Source organism: Bombus flavifrons, chromosome 3, assembly GCF_040668555.2.
Source record: "Bombus flavifrons isolate JBK064 chromosome 3, iyBomFlav1_principal, whole genome shotgun sequence".
In the NCBI taxonomy this organism is placed as follows: Eukaryota; Metazoa; Arthropoda; class Insecta; order Hymenoptera; family Apidae; genus Bombus; species Bombus flavifrons.
Genome location: NC_138444.1, coordinates 8,797,552 through 8,822,119, shown reverse-complemented (window position 1 = coordinate 8,822,119; position 24,568 = coordinate 8,797,552). Strand labels below are relative to the sequence as shown.

The following is a 24,568-nucleotide window of genomic DNA, read 5'->3' as shown; positions in this document are numbered from 1 at the left end:
GATATGCAGAGTCCTTCATAATAAATATAAAATTATTCTCACATGAAGAAGAAATATACCTACATACAGCTCTGTTTATAATAATAGGATATTTGCAGATAATTAAGCCTCAAATATCGAGAGGAAATTATTGAAACTTTAAAGAACCATTGTCTCGTTTGAATGACTTCGTGAACGTATAGAATCGCGATCGTAGATGAAAGGTGCATGGGAAAACGTAGTTATAAAAAATTGTGGTGTACAACGAGGTTCTCGACTTTTAGAGTTCACTGTGTTACGTGTTATTCAAAATCAGAAATAAAAGTTGAGAATCATGCAGAATAAAACGAAGAATAAAATGATGCTTTATTTCGAAATAGGAGAAAATAACGAACTTACGACATTATATGTTGGAAAATAAATTTTCGTTTTTTGGGAAACGCTAAATCTCGACATTCTCCATTTTCTCCAGTGATATTCTTCAGATGCAATCGACCGATCGACATTAATTAAAAATATCTTGTAAATTCCTTTATTCCTCATTTTAATCCTAACAGAAATTCCACTGTTGCTTGATCATACTATACTCTGAAATGTCCAATATGCAGAACAGAAAGCGTAGGCAAAGTCGTCGAACGAGCCACGGGTCCCAAAAAGGGTTCAACAGGCTGCGTGGCTGCACCAGGCGACCGTGCACCTAATTTATTGAAATAACGCTAATTTATCGCGTATCCCGCGGCCGGTCCGGTACTCCGGGCTTCCAGGAATCCACGAAATCTATCGAACGGTCCCTGGGCACGAGTAATATACACGCTGCTCGCGCGCTCGTCGAGAATTAACTCGGCGTGACGCGGTCACCCTTATCACCGTCTCTATATAATTCTTCCGGAGTGACCATTACAGGCTACAGGTGCTTCCCAATGTCTCGTCTCCACCTTCTTTGCACGATATACTGAGCGGTTGACTGCGTTTTTGCGTGTTGAATCGCGATCATCTATGTGTTACAAACGTATGATCATTGGGAGCAGGAATTTGGGAAATATTAGCTTGAAATTGGGAAAGGGATTTGTTAATCCTTTGACGATAGCTAATACTCTTTGTTGCTACTGTTTGAAATTTGGAATTGTATTAGGTTGTCCGAAAAGTTTCTTTCGTTTCATAAGGTGATAATAGATGAACAATAATTTTTGTTTTATATTATTTTATTAAATTAGGTATGATTCATTTCGTTCTATTTCTATTATCATGTTCGTCGAATTTGGGAAATATTAGCTTGAAATTGGGAAAGGGATTTGTTAATCCTTTGACGATAGCTAATACTCTTTGTTGCTACTGTTTGAAATTTGGAATTGTATTAGGTTGTCCGAAAAGTTTCTTTCGTTTCATAAGGTGATAATAGATGAACAATAATTTTTGTTTTATATTATTTTATTAAATTAGGTGTGATCCATTTCGTTCTATTTCTATTATTATGTTCGTCGAACTTGGGAAATATTAGCTTGAAATTGGGAAAGGGATTTGTTAATCCTTTGACGATAGCTAATACTCTTTGTTGCTACTGTTTGAAATTTGGAATTGTATTAGGTTGTCCGAAAAGTTTCTTTCGTTTCATAAGGTGATAATAGATGAACAATAATTTTTGTTTTATATTATTTTATTAAATTAGGTGTGATCCATTTCGTTCTATTTCTATTATTATGTTCGTCGAATTTGGGAAATATTAGCTTGAAATTGGGAAAGGGATTTGTTAATCCTTTGACGATAGCTAATACTCTTTGTTGCTACTATTTGAAATTTGGAATTGTATTAGGTTGTTCGAAAAGTTTCTTTCGTTTCATAAGGTGATAATAGATGAACAATAATTTTTGTTTTATATTATTTTATTAAATTAGGTATGATCCATTTCGTTCTATTTCTATTATTACGTTCGTACATAATTCAATAAACTAATATAAAACAAAAAACATTGTGCGTCTATTATTTCCTCATAAAATGAAAGAAACTTTTCGGACAACCTAATACTACAATATATTATTATTATTATTTTCGAAAAAAATTGGAATCATTTTTTCAATTATATTTACACAATCATCCATAAAAATTTTCATACACCATGTAAGAAGGCAATTCAAAATAAGTCGATGAAAATAAAATGATAGAAAATTTCATTGTACAGATAGAGTCTTCCATGTGAAAATAATTAAAGGCTGTTTCGTTACTACTTTAAATGTTACGTAGCTATTATGTAATTATTGTACATACAACAGAAAGGGACATACAAATGAATAGCCACTTTAATAGATGTTATTTATGAACTTCTCCGTAGCTGAATCGAATTACGAAATTTGTTTAGAGTCGAAGGTATAGGTAGTGTGATGGTATACATTTTTTATTACTTGCTATATCTACTTAGTATATAGCTGGAATTATTATACGCAAGTGTTACTTAGTATTTCATTTTCTCGATTTATATTGCAAAAAGCTGGTTGCACCTTGTCGTGCTCACCGTTCGTAACTTTCATCAACGCGCGGAAGATTTATAATCAGTCAGCAGTATAAACTTCGCGTCGCTGGACACAGGTGCAAGCTAACAAAATGACTGCACGCGCTCTTCGTTCCACGCGAAGCGGAGTACGGAAAATAGCGAGAAGGAAAAGGAAATGAGATGCGCGGGAGAGAAACAGCGAAGAAAATTACAATACTAGCGTTGTTTATGAGTTCAGAGAAAGAAGACATACGAAGTCAATTAAAGACCAAGCTCGCAAAGACAAAGAAAATAACAAATTGAAGAAAACTACATAAAGAAACGCACTGAAAAATGTATATGATGTTCCGAAGAAGCTACTTGAAGTTGAAGTTTAATTTGAAAAAATTTACGCGCACCAAACTAATATGAAAACTATAAAAAAGAATCGAAGAAGCTCGTAGAAAGTAATCAAGATTTCACAAAGAAATTAAAAACTTCGTAAGAAGAAACAATGTACCATATTCTCGAAAAACAAACTCGAATACATGCGGCTAGCTCAAATCCGTGTTTTCGAAAGGAACAATGGAATAATAGAAAACGTGATCTACACGGTTCAAGGGGAAACGAAAAATCAAGCTGGTAAAAAGGAAACGACCGCAACGTCAAACAACATCCGACAGGCGTTAATACCGGAAACAACGTAACACTGTTGAAACGCAAAAAGTCGAGCCACGTTGAGGCGAGGAAAGAAAAAGGAACATAACGTAGCTGGCTGAAAATTAAAAATCAACCCAACCATGGTGCTTTAGAAAGAGAAAGAGAAAAAAAGAGGAATAGATGCAACGTTTGAAAACTCGCAATACACGCTGTATGACAAAGTCGAATTAGAAAAGAGAAAATTAAAGGTCGGTGGGGAAGGTGAGAGGACAAAATTAAAGATCGAGCAACAAGAGAAGGGGTAAAACGAGGGGAAGGAGGATCGAAGGGGGGAAGCGGAGAGCCATGGAAAAATAAGGGAGAACGAAGGAGGTTTAATTTAGTGTCCGAGTGCATGCGGCCTCGGTATAAATATTTTTATTTATCCGTGAGCCAGACTGTACGATGTCTAGCGGTGCATGGTGGTATATGGTGGTGTGATGGCGGAGTTGGTGGTGGTGCGTCCGCGGAAATAAGCCGGTAATTTACGTCCACGAGGCGGCCACGGATGCCCCCGGTGGGAATTTTCGGCCGATTTATGGGATTCCAGCGTCGACCACGAAAGTGTAGAATTAAAGAACACATTGTGCTTGCCGCGGGTCTGTACATGCACGCTGCGCGCTACGTCCATTCGATAAAAACGCGGATTAGAGGGAACAGCGTGATTCTTTCCTTCTGGAATAGGAAGAATCGACGTTTCGATTCTATCGATTATACTTGTACTCATGTACGGGGAAAATTCTAACTCTGTTTTATCATCTTTCATTGTATTTTTTTAAAAAAAGTATTGTTACGGTATGTTCTGATAAATATAATAGATATCAAAGATGTAATAGTTGGATGTATTTCTCATTTTATAATTGACGAGAAGTTGTAGTTCAACTTTTGATTCAATCAACAATCAAATAACTACTTTGTACTTTTTCTTCTTTCGACTTTGTGTACCGACAGCCCCTTCTAATAATCATTTTACTAGAATCAGCATCTAAGTGAAAGAAAAGATTTTCATTCATCAGAAAACCCCTAACTATACAATTAACCGATTCTCTGCAAACTACGAGATATCTCGTAGTAAGCGCATGTACCAAGGCTGCCGACCACGAGATATCCCGTATTTTGCGTTACAAGGTTAAACTGATCGCAATTGGTCAGAGAATAAGTTTGAGTTAGGAATTATTAGAAAGTATGAACAAAAATTATATATAATAATATTAATATAATAATATATAAATTTGGTGAAATTCCGTGTTTTCTTTAAAATAAAATCTTGGCATCCAGGACGAGAGGTACTATATTTGCCTGGCAGTGAATGGGTTAAACAGCTATTCAGTAATTTTTCTACTCTCTGCTTCTTGTAGACTGTGTACGCTAACCCCTGGTTCCAATAATCATTTCATTAAAATCAATACCCAGTGAGCGGAATCGGCCTGTGTCTGGGAGCTGGAGAATTGTTGCCAGCGTTATTCTTACCTGGCAGCTCTCCTCCCATTCCTCCCCGGTCTCACCACCTCCCTCCGTCCGTTTCTCCGCCTGTTAACCCCGTGTTCGACAAGGTTTCACTAGAATTTCCAGCTAATAACGCGCTTGCGCTCGTTATCGCGCGTCACACGTGCATTAGCACGAAGCTAAGGGAACTCGTGCACGCTCCACTCGGCGTGTTTCCTTTGAATGTTCGCCGTTTCGCTGCTTGAAAATTGTTTATAAGTGAGAAACGGAGAAAGAGCCGGCTGGCTAAAGGGGCGGCAGCGTGCCAGAGAGGGAAATAATCCACGGTGTTTCACTCACCGGCAAAGGTGTCAACACGCTCGCGGTCATTCGCTTCGCTAAAAGGGGGAAAGACGAGGGAGGGTAGAGAAAGAGAAGGAGGGAAAGGTAGTCGGCGAGTTTCAAGGTGCAAATTAGGTAATTGTAAATCGTAAATACAACGCGATGCAATTACACCGTGTCGCGTTCCTTTGAAGCAATTATCGATCCTTCGCTTTGGCAGCGTTCGAGCTCCAACTTATTGTTAACGGAGTAAAGGTGTGATGTTCAGAAAATAGTGTCTGAAAACGAGACACGCAACTTTTTAACGGTGTTTCGTGTTTCGTTGTGTTTGTACATTTTTTTAATTAGTGCCTTTAAATTGTTATTTCAATCCAGTTTAAAGATGAATTTGTTTCAGTAATCTAAGTGAATTGAGTAGTTTTTTTAAAGATATAATACATCCTTTTGATAGAATAATATCAGCAAATTATCCAACAATCGTCTCAATTCCTTTTTTCCTATACTATCAACACGTTGAAGACGTTTAAGGTTATTATACATTAAAAAAAAGGAATCAAAATTCGAAAGAAAGAAAACAGATTTCGATTCCGGTATCCATGTCCACAAGAAAACCGAATATGGAACTACCTGCATGCATTGGGTGCTCTTTTGTGAGTCGAATCTCATTGTTGCCACCCTAGAAAAACGCTCGATGATTCCGTTTCGATCAGTAACACGTCGGGGACCCCCTGGCCACGATCGATTGAGTTTCTTTTTTCTCATTCATTGCCCTGAATACACGTATCAAGCTCGAGAAACGACAAACAGGGGGCTCAGAGGGGACGAAATGTGATTTCCTTCTCCTTCTTTTTTTCACCTTTTCCACCGGAGAACCCTTTCCGGGGCGCGAGGGAACCCGATTCTCGAGATAAACAATCTGCTCTCCGCTCACTTCGGGACTTATTTCCCTTTTGTGCGAAAAGCAGCTATAGCAACTTGGCTTACAGCATGCTCGACATACGTGATCGAATTCTGTCGATGAATTTTACTCCAGTAACGATAGCATGATTGATTCAATTCGGAGAAATCATTCGGATGATATAAGATAAATGTTGTTGTTTACTTAACGTGGACTGGTAAAATGTAAGATACTTCATTATTACTATGCTGTAGAAATTCGTTTGATTGGAATCCAATGGAAACGATAAATAACGTCGTTCAATTAACAGCACAGCATCGGATCGGCGACAATCAATCGTCCGCTACAATCAAGAAAACACATTATACAGATAATTATTTCACGATGAAAGGGGACGATACGAACATCGTCATATAAAAATGAATATTTTCCAAGGAAATGAAGAATTTAATCCGTCTAAGCTAGGAATAAACGGTGGAAAATATTCTTCTCAGAAGGCTGACCAGGAACGTCCAATTCTACTGGATCGTTCAACAGGCGTTTGAAACGTTAAACGGCTGTATAACTGTTAACGTTATCAATCTCTATAAATAAAAGCGCGAACAATAAAATTCTTTTACTAATATTTTACTAATAAACTTCGATCTCTATGATCTTTCCTGATTAACTTTCTATCAGAATCTTGCACGATGAAATTCTAAACCATCGTTCTTTGAAAAATGTTCCCTTAAATAATGTCTTCCTTCGAGTGAACGACCACCAAACTTCAAAATACTTTAAAAATGTCATCGATTCGAAGTTCTTAAGAATTAAGTTTCGGAATAAACATTTTCAAAACTCATTCAGAAATGTCGTAAGCGTTTGAACGAGGTATTAGCATTGTTACACGGAACAATTAGGAAGGAACAAATAGAAAAAAAAATGGAATGTTGGAGGTAGAGGAGGGAGGAGGAGGATCTCAGATCGGAGCAGGACAGGGTGAACCGATCGAAAGATTGTTTAGCGGAACGCGAAGAACGAACGAATCGAAGATGGATGTAGCGCGTGCGAATAGGTTTGCTGGCTGCGTTCATTAATCAGGAAAGCCCCTTTTGCATCCGCCAGTGCCATAGAGATATCGATTGCCTCGGTTCAACGGGCTCTATACAGCTACTTAGTCCGCCTAGAAGCACCTCGAGTTCGTCGACTGTGCGCCGGATTTCCAATAAACGTCATTAACACTCGTCAGGCCGTGCAGGAATCCGTGCGCCACGTCGACGCGTAAAACTCGCCGATTACACTGGCCGAAGGGATCGACGATGAAAATTAACTGCGTACCGTCGGTGAATACAGAGACATCGAATTTTTCAAGTTACAGGCTTTTTTTATTATAGTTTTTCCTGGATCTCTCTGTCATTTTCAAGGCAGAAATTAACGTTTATGTTTTTTAGAAGACTTTTATAGACTTTTGTAGACTTGACAATTTTTTGACAGGTAGAATCAACGATGAAAATTAACGTACCGCTGGTCTACTTAGGTGTAATACTCAGGTGTTACAACACCGTGTGTATAAATGACAAAGACCATTCGAAGTAAGAGAAATAAATACTCCAAGATCCACTGATTTTATCGTATTTTTCTGTATGAAAAACTTTGGACAACTAATAGAATTGAATGTGAAATGCTATTTTCTTGCGTTTCTTCTTACTCGTTCTTCTTCTATATTCCTTAATTTTTATCCTGTACCCTCCTCACTTTCATCTGAAATCTGCTTCTATTTTTCAGTTCTAACAAGAATTAAACAACTCGGCTCGAGCTTTTCCAACGAAAGCCTGGAACAAGAGACAGGAACGCGATGAAAATCCTTCAGAAAAATGCTATTCTTGGTGAAAAGGGTTACAAGGCCTGACAGTGTGCTCGATCGAAGACGGGCGCTCATCGATCGCAGAAGTGGCAGGACAATCTTCTCTGGACGGTTCTCCGCGAATCGGCTGGATGTCCCCTCTCCTTGCCTCCGTGTCCGTAGTTTTGCATTATCCCCATTACTGCTGATTCACACGTCCTCCTTTGTGGGCTTTGTGAGCCACGACAATGCGGGACGGGGCTCTCTCCTTTTCCTCTCTTTTTCTCGCGCTTAGAAAACACGAATGGCCCGCAACACCGAGCCGGATGACAAACGACGCCACGCCGTACCCCATCGACCTGATATAATATGCGACTTCGTCCTGGATCCTTCGTCCTTCGCCCAGGCCCGGCCACTCTCCTATCTTTTTCCTTTTCTTTTTTACACGTTTTGCTCTTTTTTCTCGTGTGTCTCGGCCTCGAATTAATTGTAATTAGCGCCGTTTGTGTCCGACGTCCGACGACGTGGTTCTTCGAGTTCAAATGGTTAAGCGACGCTTATGGTTGTTCGAATTACGGTTTTCGAATAGATGATTGTAGTTTTTGATTATGTAGCGGTCAATGGATTTAATTAAGGCGTTTAGAAATTTCGATGTTTCGAAACTGTCTTAAAATCTTCATTATCACGAAATGCTCGACGATTTAACTTATTGAAGAAACCAAGTAGTGAAATCAGTCTCTTACTATGTCATATAATAAAGTATTTCGATTTGTCCAAACTTCACAAAACTGTGGAATGTAAGTGGGAAATAGTGAGAAATATCGATGATTTTAAACGAATCTTTGAAATTCCCTTACGCAACTGCATGTTAAAGAATCAAAATATAATAATGAAAATTGATTATAGAACTGCAAATGATATACTGGAATAACGTTTGCCTCTGAACAAACCATTAAATATGCCACTTCAAATACTCCAAAAATGTTAAGATATTTGTTCCTATTACAAAGATATATCAACAAATTTAAAGTATCTGTCAGCGAATTTTTCTCTAATCATCGAATCGTTCAACGCGCTTCGCTCGTAATCCTTCGGACTCTTTCATTGCTCAAACCTCGTTCTTAACTTCACGAAACAGTCACCAAAAAGAGAACGAATATTAATTACGATTGAAAGGGGTGCTACACTTCCTCGCGTCAAGCAAGCACATCAATTCCACTCAAATCGAACCAGCATAGAATCAACGACCGATCGATTGACCGATCGGTAAAGTCGATCCTTTGATGCGGTGCCGTCGATTTTCGGATTCCACGGGCGAAATGAAAGCCCTGGCTGGCCGAATAACACCGGTGGCCTTCGCTAGACACCCACTGGGAGTTATTAAACGATCTACAATGCTTGTTGCCGCGTCACCCATCTCCACGGCACCTTCAGAAGCCGTAATCAAATTCGTCGGGCCTGATAATTCGACGGCGGCGATCGATGAAACACAGACGAATCGTTCTACCAAGTCTCGCTGGTCACGTTGCCTGTGGCCTTTTGTCGGCCCGCGAAAATGAGCTTCTGTTTCTGGTCCACGGGCAAACGTAATCGGCTCGCTGCCGTCGATAGCCGATCAACTGTGGAATAACATTTGCTAAATGAACGGACGAGCGATCGCCGCTGGAAGCACGATCCACGATTGTTTAACCCGTGATCGTTTTAAAAAGAGATGATCGACATGTTCAAATCGAAAGATTAAAGCGATAACACGTTCTTGTGCATTTATAGTATCTACATATTTGTTTATTGGTGAAAATGTTTATCGAGGAAGTGGATACGTTAGCTTTTGTCGAATCTCCTTTAACTTCCACTTTTGTTGCGAGTAAAATTTCATTTTCTATCTTCAGAAACTGTCAATTCTTTTTATTGGAAATGCTTCTGCAGGTAGCTTTGTTATCGATTTTTATTTGCCAGAACCAGTGATCAAAAATCAATGTATAGCTATGCCAAAAACCGAGGAACCATGAAATCGTAGGACTAAGAAACTAAGTAACCAAGAAACCGAGGAATCAAGATACCAAGGTACCAAGGAATTTAAAAAAAACCAAGTAATCAAGTAATCGAAAGGCCATGAAATCAAACAGCAAGAAACAAAAAAAAAAGCATGAATCCAAGAAATCCAAGGACTCAGCAAATTAGTTTCTTCGAAGAAAATGTTTCTCACTTTGAGGTGTTCCACCATCCACCATTTTCTCGGTAGCCTCGTTCCATTAGCGGCTGGGAAAAGGTTCTCGTGAAGAACAGAAGGAGCACAGAATGAACACGAATGGAAACTTTCTCCGTTTCGGTGTCTCTTTCTTTCGGGCGATGTAATCGCGTAAACGCGTATCGTTTTGTAGTCGTCGGCCACCTGGGAGCGATCGAACATCGAACAATCGTAGCGCAGAGTCACGATCGCCTCGAAGTGGCTGGTGGAAAGGCGCGGAGAAAATGAACGGACGTAGAAAAGGAACGCTTGATGGAAGTAGAGAAAAGAAGGAGAGAGAAAGAGTAAGATGGACGGAGAAAGACTGGGGGTGGCTGTCATTATAGGCGAAGGGAGAGCACAAAACGAGGCCGCGCTAAAGAAACGAAACTCGTAGGATGACGATCGAATACAGCGTTTAACGATACTCGATTGTCGAGGATTCCGGTCTCGAAATTGGCCTGCTGGACCACCTGTACGGCCAATAGCGTATCACGCGTGTAGTAACGACGTATCACCGCAAGAAATTAACATTTGGTAAAATAATCAAGAACGGTTAATTTGTCTTATTTTAATTACACTCGTAACTGGTATGGTGTAACTTATCAGATTTCATATATATTTTTTATTTTTGCGATACGTTGGAAAATACTGATCATCAGGTATTGTATCGGTAAAATAGTAGCTTTCGTGTGTTAAGGGATGATAAGATTGAAAGTATAAAGGAAAAGGTTTGCTCGCAATTCAATGAATGGCGATTCATAACTGTTATCTGGATCCCGCAGATTGCGCACTCAGTCTGTTGATATGCTCGATACGTGTGGTCGGATATAACGGAACAAAACGAGAATATATATGATGTTCTTTACGTAAGAGGAACTGCTTAATCGAAAGAAAAGAAGCTTGTAAAATATTCTTGAAAAATATCCTCGCAATGGATTATGTATTTTTCATTATTTTTGTGAAACTTTCCAATTACTGGTTTACTAATTTGTACATTAGATTTATTTAGAAAAATAATTTACGAAGGAATCTCAGTGTCACGAATTACTCTGAATTAATCGAGTCAGTTCATTGGTCGGTGCAACGTGCAAGCCATCTCGATCCCTCTTTCCAATCCTTCATCCCCCGGTGACCGATCCTTCGGAGATGAGTCACTGCGTCGCGATGTCGATTCACCGTTGCCGCCGGTAATCGACTCGACAATCGATCGTTTATACAACCGAACGACGATCAATAATCGACTTGACATTTTAAAAAGTTCCACGAGAAAATACAAAAGGGCGAACTTTACAGTTATCGCAATCAAGTGTGGGAAATTGATATTGGCATACACGGTTTGAATAAAAATGAAATAAAATTTGTTCCACTAACATATTATCTATAAAATAATAGACAATCAGAGGACAAGGTAAAAGACGCTATTTCGTGCTAATAAATTTGAAACGAAATTTTAAAGATTTTCCAATCCGTATATTTAAGATTAATTAATTTCTAACTTAATCCAAATATATGAAGAATAAGAAGAAAATTTTGATCACGGAATGACGTTTCGACTATTCGAAGTTTCCTCGTTAAATTATTAGGGGAAGATCCACTGCTGGTTATTTTATTAATCCTATTTTCCACGTGTTAACCCGCCCGTTAAAATAACACAAGATTCAGCTTCTACAACGATGAAAAGGGATCTAATCGGCTCGTAAATCCAGCGACCGAATTTTTTTTCCAAGCATTAATTTCCATCTAAATGGACACCGAATTAAGATACGGAGGTGGCACGGGGGCCGAAAGTACCAAAGGAAACAGGAGAATAGAGACTAACGCGAAGAGACCTTCGCTCGTATGGAATGCAGCTGCCACAATGCAACAGCTCTTACACCGACGCGTGCATACAATCTTGGATTTGTATCAATGTGATCCATGTGTGGGACCTACCTAGTCGGCGATAGATTTCGTATGATACCATCGATAGAATTAATTCTCGTTGCTCGAGAACGATGCTCGTCGATTCTCTATGATCAGAATTTCTTGTATAATTTCATTTCATTAAATTTTTGTTCTCCATAATATCAATTGTTAACTGTCATTTGATTTCCATGCAATCTTTTCAGTTATTAAAAATTCACGATTCCTTCGAAATCTCTTGACAATAATTTATTGAATCTTCAATAGTATTTTATTGTCAGTCTACCGCTTTCTAAGGTCTATTATCGAATTTCACTCTAATTGGATGTTTTGTGACACAGCTACCTCAAAACCAGGTACAGTTATCATCTACGGTTAACATCTACAGTTATTTCAGATACAATCTTCAAACCGCGTGGTAAATCTACCATAAATTCCACTTAATAATTTCTAGTTAATAATTAGAATTGAATATTTTTCAATATACTTGCTGAGATTCTGGAATTACGTTTAGGACATTAAGGAACATGCGGGACATGTTTTGTATTTTTGAAGTATCGATTTTAGACGTTCAAACGAATGTTAATATATAAAATCATCGCTTGAAGGATCCTTTCCAAGTTATATGTAACTGAGTCTTGTACTAAAAGTCTTATGTATTTACAAAATGTCGAAAGTCTTCTGAAATTCTTCAAGAGAAAGGCAAGACATATTCGCGAGTTGGAAAATCGTAGCGCGCAATAAAGAAAAGCGAGAGAACGAAGGAAGGCTCGGCCTCGATGTGGAAGGCGTTCACGTATGAACATTCGTACGGCAAGAGGCCGCGACCAGGTGTACGGGTGTGAATAGACCACCGGCTAATTTACATACACCTAAACCGACGTGCAGCCTTCTCGATGACCTGGAATTCCCGGCAACAAAGGTCCTCCGTTTTATCCGGCGGGTGTATCTTCACCGCTTCGAAAAGAAGAAATTCACTACCTGTTAGCTTCGATGAGAATGCACCGCGGAAAACATCTTCTCCTTGTATCAAGTTCTTATTTTCAGCAAATTATACTTAAGAAACGTATGAATGTGCTGATACGTGCGTGAAAATTAATCTTATCAATGAAATCTTCCGTGAAATTAAGGTATTCGTTAATTTAGATTTTTTGATTCTATTGTTAGGTTGAATTAATGAAAGGATTTTAATGGAGTGTCGTTTATGTTATATTCAAGGAAGAAGACATAGTTTTTTATACTGAGATAAAAGTGAGGATTTTGCGCAGCTGTGAAAAGGTAGAACGTGCGCCTTGTTAAAAGCAAGTATTGTATGGTAAATGAGACAACGAGTTTCGACTGGATAGAATTCCCTTGAAGCGATGAATGCTAGTTTTTTTTTTCTAGATCAGGTGAACGTTAAAACTCGCGGCCATTGGCATTTTCTTTTACGTGGATTATTCACGCCTCTTGCTGAATTTCAACCGTCACGCACGGGTCTAAAAATCCTTTATTTATCTTCGATAAGAGCACGGAGAATGTAACAATTGAGAAGTTAAAAAATTGGGCGATTGAAAAATTGCAAGTGTGAAATGTTCGGAAGTGAAACAATTCAGAGATTTGAAACTTTAAATATTAGAAAATTCAAAGACTCAAAAACTCGGACACCTAAAAATTGTTATATTTGAGAAGACTTGAGAAATTCTGTATACCAATACTCAAGTATTTGACTTAACTATTTAAGATTTCTCGCAGATCTTTCTCATTCCGTTTAAAGAAACAATTTTCCCTACAAATATCTGCTATAGACCAACAAACTCCTTTAACTACGAATTCCATACTTTGCATTAGCCTCAGATATGGACAGCGAACCGCGCTTATGGCAAATGTTTGCGCAGCGACGAGTAGCACTGGCGTTGCTGGCAACAGCAACGATTGACTCGCATAAACAACTGGAGAGAAGGATTGCTAGCATCGTGTGCTGGCTGCTCGAAATAATTGCACCGCAAACAACCGGCCGGCCGGCTTGCTTTGGCCGAGATTAGGCGATAATTCGTTGAGTATGCCTAGGGAATTATTGCGACACCGTATGACGCTGTTTGCCGTCTGCTTGTTTGGGAGAATTAAGTGGTGACGAGCGGTGTACTGGTTAGATGCACCGACAAGCAAATGAAACGAACAGTACTAGTTTGAAGTAGGTTAATTGTGTTCCTGTGCATTATGTAGATTTATTCGTTCGTACAAAACACGGTGTAATATTATGGATGTTCAAGGAGGAGTTAATTATGAATGTATCGGACTAAGAAATATACGAGTAAGTAAAAGTAAAGAAGGCTGGCAACATGTGTAGAATCGAAGAAAATGAATAACATAGGTAGAACATGCGTGTTCAATATTTCAAGGAAATGACTTTTTGAATCAGTGATCAGTGAAAAGAATCGTGAATTAGTAAATCTGCAAGAAGCAAGAACGTAGGTTCCTACACAGACAAATTGTTATATTTTAATTCAAAAGTTTTGTTTCTGTCTAATAGTAATAGCTATAGAATGGTTCAGGATAAATGCTATTCTTCTAACAAAAATTCTCTCCCGTGTGAAAGACGTACAAATTTCAATGTTTCGATATATATACAGAGTTTGCTATATCATTTCGCGGGATATAGTTTGTAAAAGGGCAGAGATATTTGACTAGACTGAATGGGCAACACGAGCAAGTTTCCCCCGAGCGTAAATTCAAATACATGAAAGATGGATATCTTCCAACAGCGAAGAAGAAGCTTCAGCCTATGATATAAAAAACGAGCTCTTCTAAGATAAATATTTTTAACTCTTCCATCCTTTCTACGTATCCCCAAACGCTAAGCACCTATAGAAAGTCCCAACCTGCATTTTCCAAGATCAGCTTCTATCCTCGAACCGTCCAAACTTTCTCATACACTGGTACACCGTTTCCAACTCTTAACAGATACTAAGAAACATCGCTTAATTACCAGCAAATCTTTCAAGACTTCTCTTACAAGAAATCCTCCACCCAATTAAGGACTTTACCTACTTACACTCTCCCCTACCACATCGATCGATCAAAAAACCAGAGAAAAGAAGAAAGAGAGAGAGAGAGAGAGAAAGAGGTAAAGGGGAAATCGTATGCAAAAACCCGACCTACTCCACCTTATTTACGTCGCCTCCTCAACCTGTAATATCGTCGATGTAATTTCTGTCGGTGCGTGTCGCGCTGAACGATGAAAGAAGTCGAGCAAGCGCACAACAGACGACGAGGAGAAAAAGAGGAAAAAGAAAGGGGTAAAAGGGGAGGGAGAAGGAAGACGAGGTATCGAGCCGATCCTCGAGTGTCGGGTTCGGAATCGAGCGACGAGCCTGCCGCCAGGTCTTTCCGCGAACAATGATCAACGATTAATTATAGCGGCACGGGATCGTGATCGGTCGTGTAAAACGCGCGCACTCGAGCCACCGCGAAGCGCCAATCAAGGAATTACGCGAGCAAAAGGGGACGCCCGGTTTGCCCGCCGCTTTGTTAATCGCGGGCTGCCTTGCTCCTGAAGCGTGATTGAAAATACTTTGCCAATGGGCTGCCAGCCTCTGTTCTCCAACGAGAAACGCTGCGTCGACGTAGGTCAGGTTCCTTCGGATCTCCTACCAAGGAGATTGATTTGGTCTGATGGCGTGATGAAAAGGGGGTGGTTAAAAGATCCGTTTGTATGGGTTTATGTATGTACATGTTACTTATGAAGGTATTCCAACACTTGGATATGTTATGTACGTCATACTATCGTCATTGTATCGGTGAAGTTTAGAATGGATGTGGAAATGTTTGCAGAAGCTATATGACATTTAGTGAAAGTATATAGGATTTTAGAGATTTAAACAATAAATTATCCATTATATTATCAAGTGTAAATATTCAATTTCGTCATAATATTATAATTGAGATTTGTGGTAGTGGGTAAAGCGATTGTACAATTTAAATCGTTATCAAACATCTTACTGAAAATAGTACATAATAATAAAAAAAAGATAAAATATCATTAAATATTTAATACATTTAAATATTTCTTTAATTACCTTTGCTCGTATATTTCTTACATTTTCCACATGGAAGAATAGGAAGGTAAGGTAATTCAATTCGACGCGATTGCGATTACGGATTTCCGTGAACCTTGATACTACTCGAACCTTGGTAACCAACGAAACGTCTCTCCCTTAAGTGGAACGCGATCTCGAAAGTAATTAATCCTTTAGAAAAGTAATACGTTCGACGGACATGTTGGTTTTTTTTTTGAGACACATCGAGCGTCAAGGAAAATCGTCGACCGGAAGTAGATCGTGCGTCGACTTGGCTACGTTGAAGGGAACACGAAGAGAGCTCCGGCATCAAGGCTCGAAATTCCAACGTCGAAGCCACGCTAATGAAGCCGCGAGGTGGTGGACGAGCAGCTCCAGCGAACGATTTACATTCCGGTTAAGTGATTTAAGGCAACGAAAGCCACTCGTTCAGCCTGTAGATTGCTCGTCGCTCTATAATAAATTTAATGAGAAAACGTCTGTAGTCGTCTTTTGAAACGGCGCAGGAAACGCGACCTCCTATCGCTTCGTTTCGATCCAACGACTGACAGGACGTATAATTAATAATTAAATTATCTATCTGTCGGACCACGAATCTGGTAGTCGAATTTTAGATAATCAAGCGGGCGTTGATCGGACATCAAACGACTTATTTTATCATTGATGACTTTTAGAAAAATCTTGACACGGGTACTTTATTGTATGTCGTGTTTTATGGTTCCTAACTCCAAGAGAGAATGGATTATATTTCAAAGTATTAAAGGTCAGGTTTGAGAATAAATTACACGTTAACGTGAAACATCGTTTAAGGAACAGATTATTTATTTAACATATAATGAAACTTGTCTTTTAAATATAACAAACAGAACGTAAAGAAGCTTGCGTAATCGCGGAGTTAAAGCCTTGTAAGGACAAATGAATTTCATTTACATTATTTTGAGCCCTAACAAATATAAATACACAATTATCATTTATTTCTAATGTGAACAAAATAACATCTAAAGGCTCCTTAGATAACGAGTTATACGTTCACCAAATTCTCAAATCCAAGTTCCGTATATCCTCTCTTCATAAGAATCATCTAACATTCTGCTCAAACTAAACCACACGACGTCGTACACTAAATGAAGACCTCTATTAACGATCCACACTCTGGTCAAACCTTAAAACCATCTCGCACCTCGAACCCAACGCTAGCCACCTATCACAACCAAATATGAAAATAAAACCTCGTGCATTCTCTTCCCTCTTAACTACACCTTACACGGTCCGTTTAAAAAGGCATGGCGAACAAAAGACGGCGGAACGGGTTCGATGAAATCCCTATCAGGTGCTCGGTGATCCTCCGCCACCGATCCCAAGATGAGGAATCAGGAAAGCCACAAAAAACATCGCGTGAAACCGAGCGTAACCGGGCAACGCTTGATCAGGCCGCTTGTAAGACCAAAACGGGTCCTCTAAGCATTCCAAAGTCAGCAGGTACTAATGAAGTCGTGAGAGGTTGCCAGGAACGGTGCAGCGTGCGCGTCCAAACGGTTGAACGTCCGCTGGAAGAGCCAGGGCCCCTGCGGATGATTTAGATTCCACCTAAACGATCTGTCTAACCGAGGAGAGGCCCGTCAGCCCGCCTCGAGTTCGTCGCTGTTCACTCGCTATAATGGATTTAATGAGGAGGTAGCCACCTCTTGCTGAACTGTCGTTCCTCCTCCGCGTGTCCTTTACGCGCGCGAGCGCGCGATAGCTCCCTGAGAGACAGAAACAATGGTGGTGGTCATTCGAGAGGATAATGACGGTGAAAATTGTCAGTTTGTCATGGCAAAAAGATATACGCAAGTTGGTAATCACCGTTCTCACGACTAGTTGAGCTATCGTCTTGCTTGGACGAGAAAGAGCTACTGGTCACGATACTTTTTCGTCGTGATGCACTCGCCGTGTAAATATACGGTCAGCCCGTCTTTTCAGTGTTCGTTATCTGGTTTTATATTCGGAGTTTGTTTTAATCATGGCACCTTTGAAACACCGGGAGCTGCAGTTTCGACACCTGCCTGTGTGATGAGAGAAGAATGAGGTGTTATAATGATGGGTGACCGTGATTACTTGATTGCTGGGAGAACGTTTTCTTGAGCAATTGGTGGGTTGTTTAAGAGATCTTGTTTCTTTTGGAGTTCGATGGAGTTTGAGACGGATGGAGAATAATGATGAGGTTCGACAGGTATATCTTTAGGTTAATTTGCTGTTATTTTTACTTCGCTTTTTGTATATGAGGAAATGTTTCGGAAGATCATTGAAAGAATATATTGCTTTTTTTGGTGTTTGACGAAGTTTGAAGCTGACGAAGACCAATAATGAGATTCAACCGTTGTATCTTAAACTTGATATATTTCTTATCTTATAACTGTTCTGAAGAATCGTTTATTATACTAAGAAGTATACGTTACTAGTACAGAGACACTCCTTCGTACAACTCCAATCTTTTTAAACAAATCAAAAATTTTAAATTACAGTATCTTATCTTCATTGATCTACCAATATCATTGTTCCTTTGAAACTTATAATAAATACATTCTGCGTCATACATCCAAAAAGGTCGAATTATCTAATGTATCCCTTATTCCATATCAAGCTGCAACGAACTATTCGAAAATTCCGAGTGTTAAAACATCATCAAACTTCAACCAGCATTTAAAACGACAGTGTTACCATCAAATTTCTCATTTTTGTTCCATATTCCATGTAACTCACTTGACCGGTGTTTCAGCCAGTGCAGGCGATTTTTCATGGAAAACTTTCTCAGGAACTGGAAGTTCCTTTTATCGGCCATAAAATCACACTCGCAAGGTTGGCTCGTTCACAGTTGAGCGAAGTGTTTTCACGATTTCAGGGGTGACGCATAGGTGCGAACCGAAAGAATGGTACGGATCTTCGAATGGCGATCGCAGCTGTCGAACTTCGACAATAAACCACCGCTCGAAAGCTTCTTCCAGCGTTTTCCATCGCACCTCGAGCAGCAGCGTGTCGGATTTCGATAGATGGCACAGCTACTTGGTCGAACGGTGAAACGTGTTCTTTGTTTTCGGGGATTTTCGAGACCCGGACTCTTTTCAGACATACGGTCCTTGGATTTCGCGACCGAATGCCATTGTTCGGGCCCCGGAGAATCGGACACCAGACGAGCCTTCCGGGTCTCTTGAATCCATTCAATCGATTCCCATTCTGCTACGCGAAAATTTCCACGTCTTGTTGATGAAGATACCATCAGAAACTTTGTTGCGAGATAATGAGATTTTTAGAATTAATTTGACGCTCTTGCTTATAGAAAGAAGCTTAGCTTCTTGTTTCCCCGAGTTTTGTCTTGGACTATTAATTTTTCAATCTTTCATACTATTTTTTATGAACTCGTTTTATAGAACAGCTTCTTGTTTTTTTAGGTTTCGAGCGTATGGAATTTCAATTTCCAATTATGAGTTCCCTTTACGAAATACCTTTTTCTTGTCCTTGAAGATATTAAGTCTTTAAAAGTAAAGTAACCATTCAGAGAATACATAAGGAATGAACTGTCTATTGTGAATAAAGGTAGCAAGCGAATAAAAAATATTAAATAGAGAGTGATACATATTAAAAACGACAAAGAAAAGGGAGGAAGTCCAAAAAAATGGTGTAAGCCAGGGAACAAAATAAGAACGGAATAAGTCGGAGAGAAAATGGATTCTATTGGACGGATTAGGCCGAAAACGAGATGATGGGACAAACGATTGTAAGACGTAGTCCGAGACCGTATTCGAAGGATAATACTTAACGTTTATTTCTGTTTTTCTCACTTACAATACAATATTTATAGATTAATTCTGCCGCTTTAAAGTCGTAATACTCGAATAATCGGTATAGTTTAAGAGGTTTATCGTAACGATACAAGTACAAAGATTACAGCGGATCATGGACGTTTCACGAAAGCGTATCTCATTCTATCATTCTTCTTCTTCATCATCTCTAACATTTCTATTCTCTTCCGCTCGCGAAACGTCTATAAAAGCTCTTTCTCTCTCTTTCTCTCTCTCTCTTTCTCTCTCTCTTTCTCTCTCCCTTTTTCACTCTCACTCTTTCTCTCGTGAAATCGTTCAACCGAACGGTTACATTAAAAACAACTGGGATGTTTGAAAGAAAAGAAGGAAAAAATGAGCTGAAGAAAGTACTAGATAGGTATTTTCGTTGGAGAATTAAACAAACACAAAACTAAAAGAAAAGAGAACAACCAAGAAAGAAGCGATAATATTTAACAGATTCTCTGGCGATTTTCAATCATCTGCTTCACCGGTTATCGAACATTATGCACGCTGGACGTACAAGTTGATTTATATTCATTCAATGGTCAACATATTAAGTAAAAAAATAATTATTATTATAATAGAATTCTGATGATTAATAAATAGCTAAAAATTGGAACGAAAGGATAGTTATATCAGTTCTCATTCGGAAACGAATAACAAATTTTTATCACGTCGTCATCTGTAAATCTTTTTAATACTAAACGACGAACGAAAGGCGAAGGAAATTTTCTTGGCCTTTTCTCGATTGAAAAATGGGGAAAAAGCAAGAAAATAAGGGAAGAGGAAGTGACGACGCATTTTTTTCTAACAAATCGAAGGGGTCTATGTACAGCGATTACGAATCAAACGACCGCACGAAAATCACGTTCTCCTTTTAACGGTTCCGTTGCACGAAACCTTCTGCTCAACCTGCTCTCTGTTTCTATGTAAGTTCGTTCGAAACGAAATACCGTGGAATTGGTAATTACCTAATGCTACTGGTAATTAGAAGGGATATGTCGATTCCGTTTTGGAGTTCGATGTTCGATAGTCAAAGCAGGATGTAAAGGAAAAGGAAAGATCCTTGGGATTCTGCGTACATGTATACTTATATGTGTGCTAAATAAACTTCGTTCAGATTAGTCCAGTTTATGTATTTGGATACAAATCGTTTCAGTTCAAGTAGATATTCTACGGGAAATAATATGAAAACAATGAAAAAACAACTGGAAAGAATCAGAAAGTGATATTAAAGAAAATCAAAGAACGATTGGAAGGTTGATACGTTTAGAACTTAAAAGTATATCTCGAGTCTAATAATATAACAGGCTCGTATTAATAAAATGTTTCAAACTATTTTAAATCAAATAACTTGATTAAAAAGGACAAAGTAACAGACTCGAAAGAATATTAATAAATAGGTTTATACTGCGAAACTTTCGAAATAACCTGAACGAAAATGCAGGTGCTTCTGTCGATTAAAAAGAAAACACTGGGAACAGAGGGTGAAGGAAAACCGTTTTCGAGCGTCGTGCGCGATAATAATCCTCGCTACACTATTTACACGGGAACTATGTACAATCTCTTTATAATTCCATTTCGAGGATGGAAACCCTATTTTTGCGATAAATAATCGTCACGCGTCGAACCTGACGCTTGGGGATGGCTAGAACACGGAGAGTATCGACTTCGTTGTTGCTTTCAACGATCTGCATCGTTGATAGCCCTGATTTCACTATGATATTCTTCGTGAATATATTCGTTGGTCCAAGACGTTAGATATTCCTTTGGACGAGTTTTCTCTTGTTACAGCTTCAGAGATCATTCTTGAGAATTAAGATGACTCTAGGAGGTTCATTTGATATTTTATCTTGAGATTCAACAATTGCTTTGATGATTGAAATTACTGCACAGGTCTCTGAATTTTTGTGTCAAAAGACGATTCTCTATATGTTACTTGCATTATTTAATCATTGTTCTTTATACCAGATATAGATGTTGTAGATGTTTTGCATTTCGATTATTCTGAATTCAGTGTATCAACTTATATTGTGTATACCAAAAATAACAATTACGAGGATGAACCAATAATCAATGTTCCTAAAACTAGCTATCTTCTAACAAATTTCGGAAAATTGAATATAATTATAGGCGATAAACAGGAATTCTATAAATTTTCATTTTAACTCTCGCATTTAAAAATGATAGCTGAGAAAAATAATTTTATAGAAAGTATCTGTTCTTCCTCCGAAGTTCTTATAGAGAGATAAGTAGAATGGCATATTAACAAAGTATAACAATAGAATAACGGATATGTAAATTAAAACAGAATAAAGATAACGACATATGTCATATGTTACAAAAAAAATTAAATTCAATTCTCAAATAAAATATCGTTATTTGCTTCAGACCATTACTGGCTCATTCATTTAATTAAATACATATAACAATTTCAATAAAACTCTTGTGTTAACCATTTCAAAGACAAAAGAAAAATGTATTAAGATGCCAAAGATACCTAGTAGCGCAATAAGTTAAACCACTACTTTGCTCTTTCTCATTAAAAACAGGAACAATGCCAGTCATCAAGACATAACTCCGTGATTTTATAATTCCTCCTTTTTTAAAAACTTGAAGAACCAGCTTCCAAAAGCAAGAAATCACTCTGAAGCCAGATCAATATCCATTACTAGACTGCGGATGTTTATGAAAATTCGGACGTACTTCGATAACTAAAATCAAAGGAAACGAACCTAAATAGAGACTTGTATCATCTACCAAGCACTATAACAAATATTAACTTTAACTTGGACATTTTGCAAATTTTACTCTGCATATTTCCTATAATTTGTATACCATATACACAAACACCCACAGTCTATCCATTACCTACGTCACATGCATAAACCTCTGGAAACGGTGGACCGAAGTCAGGGCAACTGCTCCTCGAAGATGGATCAGAGCTACGTTCTATCGGGTCAGAAGATGACAGTGAGGGGTCGTCTGAACGATTCGTTTCCAGGCGCTGGAGCTGTTTGATAGCCGCTGTATTGGCTCATCTGGGGTCCTAATAGACCGCTGGTTTGCACCGAGCCTGGATAATAGGCTGGCAGACTGGCACCAGGACTCGCAGCCGACGAGGTAGACGTAGAACTCGCGCTAGACGAACCTTGCTCGGTCCTCTCGTGCTGTTTGCTCATGTCCGGAGACTCTGCGGCTGGTGACCTTGTTGGACCACCACCGACGATACTACCAGGGCTGGACTCTTCGTAAAGCTTGTTGTGCTCGTAACTGGGCCGATTGTAGTCGGTGATCGCAGGCTTCTGATCCATGTAGAGCTTCGATTGTTCGAAATACGCCTTCGCGGAGTCTAAATAGCTCCGATCTAGGTACGATTTTGGACTCGAGTCCAGGTACTTGGGGTCGGAGTACATGCTCATCGCCAGAGTGCTCGGCGGCATGTATGCAGCTCGGTACTTATCGGCCTCCATCGAGTACTTCATGGCGTCCATTGAGCTCACCACCTGGAACACAGAAGAGAAGATTGGACATTGGTTAGTTATTACTAATTGCTATAATTACTATTACTATTGGTTAGTTAGTGGTAACTTCTGGTCTGGGTTGAATGGACAAATTGGCAAATTTGAAGTTAATCGGGTATTGCTGAGATTATGGTTTCTTAAATGGATTATATTCAAGGAATTGATTTTGCCAAGAAGATTGGTGGTTATCGAGAGGAAGATTTATGAACGAGGGGAAAGAACAAATGTCATAAAACTATGATACATCTTTGAGGAAACGAGGTTCTATGATTTGAATTGTATAGTTTGCAGTATGAAGTTTATAGTTTTACTAGACTTCAGAAATGAAGTAAAAAGATAATTGATTTATATTACTTCAAATTACACAAGTATGTACATCATAAAATAATTAAAAATCAAAATGATCATCGTATCTCCGCACCTTGAATTCCAAACTTAACCTGAACTAAAGCTACCAACGACATTATGTATTCCTCCCAAACTTATCAATTCCAATAAATCCACATAACAAAAGGATCAAAATCGCATTGGAAGCTCCCAAAGAAAAAATAAATGAACATTCCATAAGAATATCTACCACCCTCCTAACCGAAACCTGGGACGAAGAAAGAAACGGTTTCAAGGTGCAGCATTCGACTCGGTCCGAGTGCAAATCGCGAAATCGCCGGATCCGCGACGAGGACACGTCGGACAGACTCGAAAGAGATTTGTTCTATTCGCAGGACAAAGCTACCAATGGCTATAAATTTCATAACCGTTCCAAGGGTTAAAAGATCGGCCGCACGAGGCGGTGGATGGTCCATCGCGTGAAACTGCGACGGGATTCTTAAAAAGGAAAAAAAAATAGAGGGAACCAGGAGAAGCGCGCGATTATTCCCGATTCTATAATTCGTGGACGAGGACCACGCCGGACCCTTTGTCGGATCGTTAAGCGGCTTTGTCCGGATGATTTACATCCAGTCTTAGCCGCTTCGCTCGTCTCTCCTCTCCCAGCTACGTCCAATTGATTACCGCTCGGTTCCTCTTCTTTGCTCGACTCAAAATCCTTCGCGAATGGTCCTTGCGAATCCTGAGGTTCTCCATCGGTTAAAACGACGTCGACTCCATCACATGGACTCCGGAAATTAACCCATTCGCAACGAATAACGAGTTAGAATCGTGGATGAGTCGCAATGACTTTTCCCACCTGTAGACTATGGTTGTTTATGCATTTATCGGAAGTTTCAGTGTGTAACGATGTACAGAATGAAATGAAAGTAAAGTATTTGTTATAACAGGACTGCAAATGTTGCGGAATTTAACCATATTCCGATAGACACTAACAGATTCAACGTTCGATACCTTTTATTTATTTTATAACATTAAATTATTCTAATAGAAATGGAAGTGGAAAGGGATCAAAGG

General features: G+C 39.0%; 1 protein-coding gene across 3 annotated transcripts in view; it reads right to left on the bottom strand.

Annotated features, from left to right (window-relative positions):
- Positions 1-22,013: 22,013 nt before the first annotated feature.
- LOC138178250 (transcription factor Sox-19b) overlaps positions 22,014-24,568 on the bottom strand; it is a 136,730-nt gene continuing 134,175 nt past the window's right edge. For 2 of the 3 annotated variants that reach the window (XM_069109910.1, XM_069109911.1), the window contains one exon: positions 22,419-23,146. In XM_069109910.1, the coding sequence (XP_068966011.1) occupies positions 22,601-23,146 (546 nt within the window). In that variant the 3' untranslated portion in view covers positions 22,419-22,600. Of the gene's footprint in view, positions 22,355-22,418; positions 23,147-24,568 lie in introns of those variants that run through there. The other variant, XR_011172643.1, reaches the window with a different exon arrangement.